At 44.4% G+C, this 12,645-nt stretch overlaps 1 protein-coding gene across 4 annotated transcripts in view; it reads right to left on the bottom strand.

Moving 5' to 3' along the window:
- Window positions 1–11,359, bottom strand: part of LOC122561967 (protein HID1-like) — a 114,646-nt gene extending 103,287 nt beyond the window's left edge. For all 4 annotated transcript variants that reach the window (XM_043714309.1, XM_043714310.1, XM_043714311.1 and 1 more), the window contains exons 1-2: window positions 11,319–11,359; window positions 2,477–2,626 (exon numbers count right to left, since the gene is read on the bottom strand). In XM_043714309.1, the coding sequence (XP_043570244.1) occupies window positions 2,477–2,626; window positions 11,319–11,348 (180 nt within the window). In that variant the 5' untranslated portion in view covers window positions 11,349–11,359. The remainder of the gene's footprint in view (window positions 1–2,476; window positions 2,627–11,318) is intronic.
- Window positions 11,360–12,645: the final 1,286 nt, after the last annotated feature.

The following is a 12,645-nucleotide window of genomic DNA, read 5'->3' as shown; positions in this document are numbered from 1 at the left end:
CTCCTTCCTATCGGAAAGATGTTGCGAAACTTGAAAGGGTTCAGAAAAGATTTACAAGGATGTTGCCAGGGTTGGAGGATTTGAGCTATAAGGAGATGCTGAACAGGCTGGGGCTGTTTTCCCTGGAGCGTCGGAGGCTGAGGGGTGACCTTATAGAGGTTTACAAAATTATGAGTGGCATGGATAGAATAAATAGACAAAGTCTTTTCCAAGGGGTCGGGAGTCCAGAACTAGAGGTTTAGGGTGAGAGGGGAAAGATATAAAAGAGACCTAAGGGGCAACTTTTTCACACACAGAGTGGTATGGGTATGGAATGAGCTGCCAGAGGAAGTGGTGGAGGCTGGTACAATTGCAACATTTAAGAGGCATTTGGATGGATATATGAATAGGAAGGGTTTGGAGGGATGTGGGCCAGGTGCTGGCAGGTGGGATATCTGGTCGGCATAGACAAGTCTGTTTCCATGCTTGCATCTCTATGACTCTAACTGAATAGGTACTTTATATCAGTTTATACTGTGGAAGACATCAGCAGCATACCAGAACTTCAGGAGAATCAAGGAGCAGAGGTACATATAGTGGTCATCACTAAGGAGAAGGTATTGGGAAAACTAAAAGGTCTTAAGGTGGAAAAAAATAAATCACCTGGACCAGATGGACTACACCCTGTGAACGATTCTTTTTTGAAAATGACCAAATCATCTGCTTTTCAGTGGCATTCTTTGGAGGGGGCACGTTAGTCAGAGCATCAGAACAATATCAGCTCTTCTAACAGGCAGACACATTCACTTCAAATCTAAAGAATGCCACTTTGAACAGAGTCACCTCATTCAGTCATGTATGGGAGCAATGGTTCAGATTATATGCTGAAGTGCCACTTGAACTTAGACACAAGAGGAATTACAACTAAGCCAAACTTTAGTTTCTGTTGACCATTGTACTGAAATACTAGAGAATAGACAAAACAACGTGTTGTTAAAAACACTCAGTACTGCCAATAGCCTGCCCTCATCCCTGTTCAGCCTATGAATGCACTGCTTCCAATGACTTTAAACTGGACGGCTGATTCAGCCACCAATATACACACAACTTTTGGGGACGGAAGAAATTACAGACATACCCTGCTAGCCCAAAGGTGACTGGGGAAAGGAACTGACCTGGCTGGGTGACAGTTCAGATCGGGGCAAGCTCACGTACTGGATTTGGGAGCTGGGGCGATTACTGAACAATGTTCCAAACACGGTGCAGTGACACAGAGTGTGAGGTACGCGTTTGTCCTGGATTATACTAAGCCTGCCTGTCTTCTAGACTGGTAAACTAACAGGGATAACTTCAAACTCTGTTAATACGCCAGTCTGAGCATAAACTCGGCTTCTGACTGTACGATATCAGTACAGGTGAAGGAACAGGCCAGTTCAAGAAATATAATTTCAATCAGTGTCAAAAAGAAAATTTTCTGATCAACCTGCTCAGAGATGTTACGACACATCTTTACAGCAGGTAGGACTTGAACCTAGATCTCTTGGCTCAGAGGTAGGGACACTACCACTACCCGACAAATAGTCCCTTTCAATTGGTATTATGTTGTTCTTAATTGATGACCGCTAAGTCCTTCCAGATTCAGCGATAAAAGGGGATAGTAACGAACAGCAGTTAATGTTTATTTGAAGATTGCACTTTATCCCATTCTCATTTAGGATGTCATAAAATGTACCATGTTTCATTTCCTAAATCATTAATATATTGCAGCTGATTAGCTACAAACTGTTTCTTCTCTCTCACTGAAAGTTCAGTGAGACTTGCAGACATTAGCTGAATCTTATCACCCACAGTTGAGGAGTGACTCTCACAGGGGTCCTCTTGGTAGTGTCCCTATCTCTGAACTGAGAGACCTGGATTCAAGTCCACCTACTCCAGAGGTATGTCATAACATCTCTGAAAGGGTTGATTAGAAACTATTCATTGCAAACAACTTTAATTAGATTTAAAATGCACAATCTTTCTAAATCAAGGGCTGGTTTAGACAATGGTTTAAAAATATCTGTGTTGGCTAAGATTGAGATTTTGTCAACCCAGTTGGGATGCTAATGCTAACGGCATATGCTCCAGAACAATACGATTGGGATTGTTCTAAAAACTTGATGCGAGATACAACAAAATTCCTGGGTCAATATTTAAATCAATACTGGAAACAATATATCATAGCTTCATCTTATTCTGTGTTGAGGCAGTTTTAATCTGTATCTAACACCACAAGGACAGGGACAATGTAGAGAAAGCTATATCTAACCCCATGCTGTACCTACCCAGGGAGTGTTTCATGGGAACATTGTTGAGGGAGATTTACTCTACATCTAACTTGTGGTGCACATCTCCTCAACAGGGGTGCTAGAAAAGAGAAATAATTTGACTCACATGACAAACATTCCTCAGACAATTGAGCTCACAGTTCACAGGAAAGGACAGATAGTCTCCATACCTTATAGCACAGGGTGGCTAAGTTAGAGGGTGACTCCTCTCTGACTGCTCGGATCTCAGCTGCTGGCACCAAGGTGAACACGTCCTGGATGGATGTAGCCGTGTCAGCCCAGAACTGATCCCAGAATGCATCGTCGGTGGCTTCCACTGGCTGCAAAATACAAGAAACAGCATGAGTTACAATAACATCAAACTGAACCATTCAACAGGGGAGCCGGAGGTAATGCCACTGAATCATGATCCAGAGACCCAGGTTAATATTTTTTAGGTATGGGTTCTGATCCCATCAATACAGCTAGCGAAATTTGGATTCAACAAAATCTGGACTGAAGAGCTCATCGCATCCACAATGACTGTTGTAAAAACCATCTGGTTCACCAATGTCTTTTCAGGAATGAAATTCATCATTCTGACCTACATATGATTGCAGACTCTCAGCAACGCAGTTCATTCTGAACTGCCCTCTGGGCCTTTAGGAATTGGCAGTAAATGCTGATCAAGTCAGCAACACCCACTTCCCATGAACAAAGAATAAAGAACATAACTTGTTTTGGAGATTACTCCTTTAGTAGAATTCCCAAGGCATTTCACAACAGTATCTTCAAATAAAATCTGACACTGGGGAGAATAAGGTGATAATAAGATGGCTTAGTCAAAGAGGTCAATATTAAGGAGCACCTTAACAAAGGACAGGAATCTGGACAAACAGTGACATTTAGCGACACAAATCTCAGAGTTTACAGACAAGGCAGCAGAAGGCACGACCCCCAAAACTGAAAATTTGGGACTTGCCAGAATTCAGAAGTGAAAGAGCACAGAGTTCCCAGAGGACTGGAAAAAGGTAAGCACAGGGGTGAGGCCACGAAGGGATGCAAGGATTAGAATCTTAAAATCGAGGCGGAGCTAAACCAGAAGCCAGTGTAAGTCAACCTGCCCAAGGAATACTGGATGAACAGGACTCGCTGTGAATGGATCCTTGTTTCAAAGCCAATTGCACTCACCAACCAACTGAGGAATTTGAGTGCAGCGATCATCATTATTTCGGAAAACAATTTCATAAATTTGCCGCAGTATGCAATACATTCTCAGAATCACACCTCCCAGGCAGTTCAAAATTAAAATTAGTTCCTTGGACACAGAACAAGACTGGTTTTACTAAAGAAACTCCCAAAATAATCCAACAATGCCCAACCTAATGCTGTGCAACAACTTTGTCTTTAACATTTCACAATGTCCTAAGTCACTTCACGGAAATATAATCCGATGAAACCTGAAAGAGGAGGTATGACAACGGGGACTAAAATCAAACTGGTCAGAGAGATAGGTTTTAAAAAGGGAGAAGAGGAGAGGATTAGGGTGCAAAGTTCATAACATAGGCCTTACACAGACACTGGGAGAATGTGCAAACTCCCAGTGGACTCCAGCTGTGGACTAACCTATGTTCTACACTGCTCCTTCATAACCTCCCAGCTCTTGCATTCAAGGCCTCAACCAATAAATGCAAGTACCCAATATGCCTTCGTAACCATCCTAACCACCTATTCTGATGACTTCAAGGCTCCACATGCATGCACACCAAGGTTCCATTGATCCTCAGTGCTATCCAGAGTATTGCCATTCATTGTGTAATCCTTTACCTTGTTAATTCACCAAAAACCTCCCAAAGATAATCGAAACTTCAAAGATGATAAGGAGGGACGATCTTAAAATAATCACCAACACCAGAGAAAAATGTGCAAGGAAAGCAATTGGATCTAAAAGCTGACACCTCCCCCAGGCCTGATGGCCTTTATAATCATGCAAAAATCTGTCAATCCCATCCTAGGATCTTAAAAGCAATGCCAGCACAGATAGCAGCTGCACAGGTTCCAATCTTCCAAAAATCCTTTGATTCTGGAAGAATTCCAGTGGATTAGAAAATTGCAAATTAAATGCCTTTATTCAAGAATGGAGGCACGGGGGAACCTGAAAAAAGAAACTGTTAATCAGTTTGTCTAATATTTGTCAATGGGAAGATGCTATAATCCATTATCGAGGTGGGTATAGTAGAATTTTTAAAAAAACAAATCCTGATCAGTCAAAGTTAGCATGGCATTGCAAAAGGGAAGTTGTGTATAACTAACCTATTAGAGTCTTTTGACAAAGCAATATTCACAAGGTACTTGGATTTTGAAAAGATATTTGTTAAGTTGACTCCTCAAGTGGTGAGGCTCAAGAGCACATCATGTATCGGTGGCACAGTGGTTAGCACTGCTGCCTCACAGCACCAGAGACCTGGGTTCGATTCCCGTCTCAGGCAACTGTCTGTGTGGAATTTGCACATTCTCCCCGTGTCTGCGTGGGTTTCCTCCGGGTGCTCCGGTTTCCTCCCACAGTCCAAAGATGTGCAGGTTAGGTGAATTGGCCATGCTAAATTGCCCGTAGTGTTAGGTGAAGGGGTAAATGTAGGGGAATGGGTCTGGGTGGGTTGCTCTTCGGAGGGTTGGTCTGGACTTGTTGGGCTGAAGGGCCTGTTTCCACACTGTAAGTAATCTAATCTAATCTAACCTAAAATCTAATGTAGGGGGTAATAGGGTATAAGGATTGGTTTGGCCAACGGGAAGCAGACAGTGGGGATAAGTGGGCCTTTCTCAAGGTGGCATGCTGCTTCTAGTGGAGTGCCACAGGGGTCAGCACTTGTTTCTGAACTATTTACAATCTACAATGAGCATGTGAATGGAGCAACTAATTACAGGGTATATGGTACCTCAGTTTGATGACGACACAAATAAAGGTCAGAAAGTAAGTTATTGAGAGGAGGTAGAGAGAGACTGCAAAGAGACACAGATAGGTTCAGTGACTGGTCAGAAAGTTGGCAGATCGAGCAGAGCTCGGGTACATTTCAAGTTGTCCATTTTGGCAGAAAGAATAGAAAATCAGGATATATTGAAATTGCAGAACTCTTTCAGAAGGACCTGGGTGCCCAAATACATGAATCACAAATGTTTATTATGCAGGTACGTACAAGTGTTCACAAAGACAAATGGAACGTTGTTGTTTTTCATCAAGGAAGGAAATTTTACTGCAGCTGTTCAGGCCATTGGCCAGACTACATCCAGAATACCATGGACTGTTTTGGTCTCCTTATTTAAAAAGGTAAGAACATAGAAACTGAAATGTACAGTGTTGGGATGGGCCCTTCGCCCCATGATGTTGTGCCAAACAAGATGCCAACTTAAACTAATTCTTTTCCCTCTCTTTGGTCCATACCCCTCCATTCCTTGCATATTCATGTGTTTCTCTAAAGTCCCTTAAATGCCCCTATCGTATGTGCCTCCATCACCACCCCTGGCAGCGCATTCCAGACTCCTACCACGCTGTGTTAAAAAAACACTTTCCCCTCTCAACTTAAATGCATGCCCCTTGGGAAAAAGATTCTGACTGTCAACCCTATCTATGCACCGCCTAATTTTACAGACTTCTATCAAGTCTCTCCTCAGCCTCTGCCACTCCAGAGAAAATAACCAGAGACTTTCCAGCCTCTCCTTCCAGCTCAGACCCTTTAATCCAGGCAGCATCCTGGTAAACCTCTTTTGCACCCTCTCCAAAACCATCCTTTCTATAAGGTGGCAACCAGATTAGAGCACAATACTTTGTGTGGCCGAACCAAAGACTTATAAAGCTGCAACATATAATCCTGACTCTTGTACTCAATGCCCCAACCAATAAAGGCAAGCATGCTATATGCCTTCTTTACCATCCTATCTATTTGAGTGGATACTTTCAGGGAGCTATGGACTTCAACCCCAAGATCCCTGAAACTACTTTCAAAGCACTTCAGAGAATGCTCCCCCACCTCAGCCCTGGGATGGAAGGCTCATCCCAAGAAGAAAAATGTCAATTTAAACAAGGTGGCGTTAGATTTTTGACAGAGTCAGGATTATGAGGGATAGACTGAAAAGTGGAGTTGACACTGCAACCAGATGAGCACGGAGATTACTGATCTAACAGGCTTGAAGGAGCAAATGGCCTACTCAAGGCTTTGTCATATTAACACCCAATTCAGAACAATACAGGGATGGGGAAGAGGGGACTGACGGGCTTTATCGCTGATCCCCAACATAACATTACAATTAGAGTCCCTCCAGTGTGGAAACAGGCCCTTCGGCCCAACAAGTCCACACCAACCCTCCGAAGAGTAACTCACCCAGACCCATTCCCCCTACCTTACATTTACCCCTGACTAACACACCTAACCTGCACATGCCTGAACACTACGGGCAATTTAGCATGGCCAATTCACCTGACCTGGATTGTGGGAGGAAACCAGAGCACTCGGAGGAAACCCACGCAGACACGGGGAGAATGTACAAACTCCACACAGTCAGTCGCCCAAGGCTGGAATGGAACCCGGGTCCCTGGCACTGTGAGGAAGCAGTGCTAACCACTAAGCCACCAGGAAGGGGTTTAGTTTCAGTGCTCATCTTAGTAAATCTGCATCTAGAATCAGTAGGAATCAAAAAATTCACAACAGTAGAGGGCCTAACACTATTGTAAAATCCATGCCACTGGTATATTTGTTTTATGATGTTACTGAACAATGAGAGAAAGATTTTTATTTACAGTGTCTTGCATGATCACAGGATGTTCCACAGATGCAGCCAATAAGCAATTCTTAATTGCTTTTGGAAGTGTAGTCACTGCTTTAATATAGGAAAAACGACAAACATAATCCAATAACAGTTACTAAATAATCTGGTTTAATGATGTGCTGGAAAGATAAATATGAGCCAGGATACACAGAAGAACATCCTGCTCCTCTTCTCATGATCATGGATCTCTCCCAACACTCTCTCTTCAACACTCCATCTCTTCCTGACTCTGCATTTTCAATACCACAAATGATGTTACAGTACACCTATACAAAACAATGATTCAGACTCAGTTAGCGTACAGCATCCAGACGAGAACACTACATTTTCAGAAAGACGCGATGAAGGCAATAGAGAGGTCACAGAGGATTCATAAGAATATTTCCAAGAATGAGGATTGTGTCCTGACTGACACACAAAGGATTTTGTTAGAGGTGTCCAACATCACAAGGTGGCTCAGTGGTTAGCACTGCTGCCTCACAGCGCCAGGGACCTGGGTTCCATTCTACCTTCAGGAGTTTTCACATTCTCCCAATGTTTGCATGGGCCATTCTAAATTGTCCATAGTGTCCAAGAATCTGTAGGTGAGGTGGATTAGCTATGGGAAATGCAGGATATGGGGCCGGTCTGGGTGGGATGCTGTTTGGAGAGTCTGTGTGGATTCAAATGGACCAAATGGCTTGCTTCTCCACCACAGGGATTCAGTGATTCTCTGACAGAATAGGTATGGAGAAACCATGACACTACGGCGGAAGGTTAAAAAACTAAGCACACAAATTTCAGGCAACTACCAAAAGAAGCTGGAGCAACTCGAGAAAAAAACCCACTCAAAGTGTGGCTGGGATCAGGAAAGCACTACTTAAGAGAGTAGTAGAGGCAGATTCAATCAAAGCAGTGAACAGTTATCAAAAGATTTTAAAAAGCAAAGGGTTATGGGGGAAAAGTTGAGTCAGGAAGACTGGGTGAGTTGCTCTTGGAGAGAGCCAGTCCAGATGGAGCAGGCTGAACAGCCTTGTTCTGTGACATAAACATTCTATCATCCCATGGGAGGGTCAGAGAATCCCTACAGTGTGGAAACAGGCCCTTCGGCCCAACTAGTCAACACTGAACCTCCAAAGAGTAATCCACCCAGACCCATTCCCCCTACCCTATATTTACCCCTGATGCACCTAACCTACACATCCCTGAACCCGATGGGCAATTTAGCATGGCCAACACAGCTAACCCACACATCTTTAGATTGTGGGAAGAAACCAGAGCACTGAAGAAACTGGGTCAGTACTGAGCATGTCCTAAGTGTGGATTTGCTGAGAGCTTCAATCATTAATGTTATGTTTCTGGTTTAAAAATAAGTTGGACTTACACCAGTCTTTAATGGCGTAAAATATTCTAATTTGCTTTATCAGAGCGACCCCAAGGCACATTAGGTGGTTTAAGGACAGATGACCAAGTTTGGTCAAAAACATGGTTTTAAAGGTGCACCTTGAAGGAAATCTGGGTGGAGTGATGAAGAACGGGCAGATCTACAGCTTCACACCTGACAGGCTGTAGCCTGCCATGTTATAGTCATTAACATTACAGAGGCACAAAAGAGCAGACTGGGGGAGCACAGACATCTGAAAGGATTGCAGAACTGAAGCAGATGATAAAGGGGTGAGACCTTGAGGAGTTTGAATGTGTGGATGAGAACTTGAAAACTGAGGCACTGTCAGATCACAAGCCTGCATAGATCAGCAAGCACAAAGCTGGTGGGTAAATCCAACTGCACATCTTAAGAAAGCAGGTATCACCCACTCACAAGGTGGTATCAGCAGTGTGAAGGTGACCTGCCAGCACTCAGAAACACCTCAAGCCACCTTCATGTTCTGGTCATGGAGTGGCTGTACTCTGAAGCTGCCCACGTGGAAACACAGCTTTCTCCCCACTGACTGTCCCAAGTCGACAGAACGTACACAGCTAGCAGCTGCTAAACAGCTGGCACAATGTGGGCAAATTCAAAGCAGAAATCAATGCACCACATTGTGCAACCTAAACAGTTACTCACTTGACAAGAGAAGCCCTCTCACTGATGTCAGTGTTGGAGAGGAGGGAGAACAGAACAACACATTCACCTCCCAGTCTGCTCACATGGGTCAGGAATGATGACAACATTTGGCTGAGCTGGGAGGCCCAGTCAGGCTGGACTGTGAATAATGGTCAATTGTTCCCCAGTGTCATCCACAGCCTGGTTCTGAGAGGGAGAGGGGGTACCCTCACCCACTGGAGATGACCCTCACCCGCTGGAGGGAGGGGCAAGACCCTCACATATCCTCACCCACAGGGGGAGGGGGCGCTCTGCAGACATCCTGACCCACCAGGACATTCACCCAATACCTAGAGAAACCTAACATAAATTAATGCAGAAGGTCAGAGATTGAGCAGGACAACTAATCTGACAATTTCAGCAAGGTTTCGGATGTGGATTATTCTTCTATTTATGAATATAAAGACCAGGGTGGGGGTGGGGAGGCTCTTCACGTGTGGCAGGGTCAGGCAGGACAGTACAATTTTCCCTTGCGTCATGAGAGGAGGACAGATGTTAATTAAATAACATCCAGCCTTCCGCTCTCCAGTGTCTGTGACACAGAACTACACAATCAATCCAAACAGCAGCTGACACACAGCACCAGCAACTTGCTGTGACTGTGTGAAATACAGCACCTTGACACAGCGGGGCACAGCAGAAACTGCTTGTACAGCCTGACAGGGGCACCCCTCCCTGCTGCTTTATGCCTCCATTTTCTTGCTCCTTCTGTGGACCTCTCCTGACTCTCACGAGGTTACATTTCAGGAGCAGTTGTGGGCACCTCTCATAACCCACTACCCACAATGAGGCCTCACACAGTGAAGCGTTGAGTTTCCACTCAGTCAAACCTTAACATCACCAGTTAAAGGAATTACTAGAATGTCAAATCATGTGTATCCAACTATTCAATTCACGAGGTATCACATCTAAACCAGATTATGACACGCAACAGGTATGCCCTTTCAAACAGGCGTCAGTGGAGAGGTCAAGAGCAGGAACCAAGGCTGATTTTCCCTTTTCTAGCACTGAGCGCTGAAGCTCCTCAGGGAATTGTCCTGTGTAAACATCCTTAGCTGGTAAAGCAATAACTTTTCTATTCAGCAGAAGGTCAGAACTAGAGCTGTTCACTGACAATCACACAATGGCCAATCCCATTCATATATCATAGTTATTCTGACACTGGAGACCATTCAGCCCATCAATCCAGTCAGCCTTATTCCCCCATGCTATCCCCTTCGCCCTTGAGTGCATTTCCAAATTCTCTTTGCACACATTAAATTTTCTTCACTTGCAACCCAGTTGTGAGCAGTGAGTTCCAGGCCACTACCACACACTGTGTAAAGAGGTTTTCCCTTTAATAGAGAAATAGCACAGGGTCTAGAGAAGCTGGGTAGCATTCAGACTGAGGCTGAGGAGTGGTGAATCTATGGAATTCAATGCTATAGAAGGCTGTGGAGGACAGGTCATTGAGTACATTTAAGACTGAGATAGACAGGTTCTTGAGTATCATGGGGATCAAAGGTTATTGGGAGAAAAAGGGAAATGGGGTTGAGAAACTTACCAGCCACGATTGAATGGTGGAGCAGACTCGATGGGCTGAATGGCCTAACTTCTGCTCCTGTGACTTATGGTCTTAACATGACAAATGCCAACAATCAACCATTGACCTTCAAGAGACTTATCGCTGGAAAGGTTCCCACCATGAATATCTTGAGGGTCACTTTTAGTGAGAAAATAAATGACCTGGCTACATTTAATTTCTGGCTACAGAAACAGGGCTGAGACGAGTTGCTCAATGCGGCTTGACCCCTGACCCCCTCAGGTTCAGATTACAAGCAGCAAAATATGTTTATACAGCTGCAATAATGTTCAACACGTTAAAACATTTTTAAAAAGCAGTTTGCTTAACTGCCAACCTTAAGACCAGACTCGTCGTTATCACCGGTAATAATGTGGGTATAAGGTGTACTATCCACAGGATAGAGCACAGCTACGTGCCAGGGTGAGTTCACCAACATCTCCCTTGCAAGGGGACCAGTCTCCCTCCCCCACCCCAGATGGCAACAGCAGCAACGGCTTAAACACTCTCACGTCCAAATCATCACAGACAGGAATCTGACTTCATCGTCACCACTCGAGTCTCCTACCTGCAGTGATTCAGGAAAGTGGCTTGCCATCACCTTTTCAAGATTACTGGGAATAAATATAGTTGTCAGCAACACTGAACTCAAGATCAAAATTAATCGCACCCTGGTGAACATTTTAGGATTGAGGCAGAGACATGAGGAGACTGATAGGGCAGTGGAATTATTGGAAAGAGAACAGGAAAGTGAGGTTAGTTTAGGATCGATAAGGACTGTGAGTTGACAATGAGGAAGTAGGCAGTGGGATAGATTGGGATTGATGCAGGGCTATGGGGGGAAGACAGAGTAGAATCCCGGGCTTAGTTTAAGAATAACAAAGGGCTATTGGTTGAGGACAGGGCCAGTGGAATTAGTTTGGGATTAATGCAGAGCTTTGGGGACAGAATGGGAAGGGATTAGTTTGGGATTGATAAAGGATGAGAAGAGAATAGAGCAATTGTATTAGCTTGCATTGACACAGGGTGATAGGGAGTGGTACAGTTTCGGATTGATCCTGGTTATGGGAAAGACAAAGACAAAAGAAAAATGACAGGAGAAACCTCAGACAAAAACACTTCTTCAAAAAACTGTTGATGGAAGGAAACGTTTGTCCAAGATGGACCAGGAAGCAAGTGATAGACATGGCTAAGCAATCCCACAACTAACAGTTTAGGCTTAAGCTCTGTTGTCCTGCCACAGTCATGAATGGTCGTGGACAAATAAACAATTCACTAGAGGAGGCGGCTGACAAATATCCCCATCCTCAGTGATGGGTGAGCTCAAAACATTAGTCCCTATCAGGCCCTCGGTGACGTGGATGAATCTCTTCCACTCTCAGGGTGATTCTGTAAGGTGGCTGTACTGACCGATACAGCTATCACAAGCTCTGAGGAAGATATTGTGGTCACGGGAAGGGGTGGGTGGGGCATTGGGGGGGGCAGCACACTCCTTTCGTTGTTTTCGCCTGGCTTCCATTTTCTCCCAACAGCAAGTCTCGAGATGCTCGATGCCTTCCCAGATGATCATCCACCACTTTGGACGGTCTTGGGCCAGTGATTCCCAGACGTCCGTAGGAATGCCACACTTGAACACCAGTGCAAAAGACAAGGCTGAAGCATTTGCACCAACCTTCAGCCAGAATTATCATGAGGACGCTCCATCTTAGTCTCCCCCTGAGGTTTCCACCAACACAAGTGCCAGTCTTCAACATTTCAATTCATTCCACATAAGATCAAGAAACAGCTGAAGGCATTGGAAACTGCAATGGGTATGGGCTCTGATAACATTCTGGCAAGAGTACTGAATATTTGTGTCGCAGAAGTAGTTACGTCCCTTAGTCAAGTTATTCCAA

Source organism: Chiloscyllium plagiosum, chromosome 24 (assembly GCF_004010195.1).
Source record: "Chiloscyllium plagiosum isolate BGI_BamShark_2017 chromosome 24, ASM401019v2, whole genome shotgun sequence".
In the NCBI taxonomy this organism is placed as follows: domain Eukaryota; kingdom Metazoa; phylum Chordata; class Chondrichthyes; order Orectolobiformes; family Hemiscylliidae; genus Chiloscyllium; species Chiloscyllium plagiosum.
Note: the sequence above shows the minus strand (reverse complement) of the source record. Positions and strands in the feature narration are given on the sequence as shown.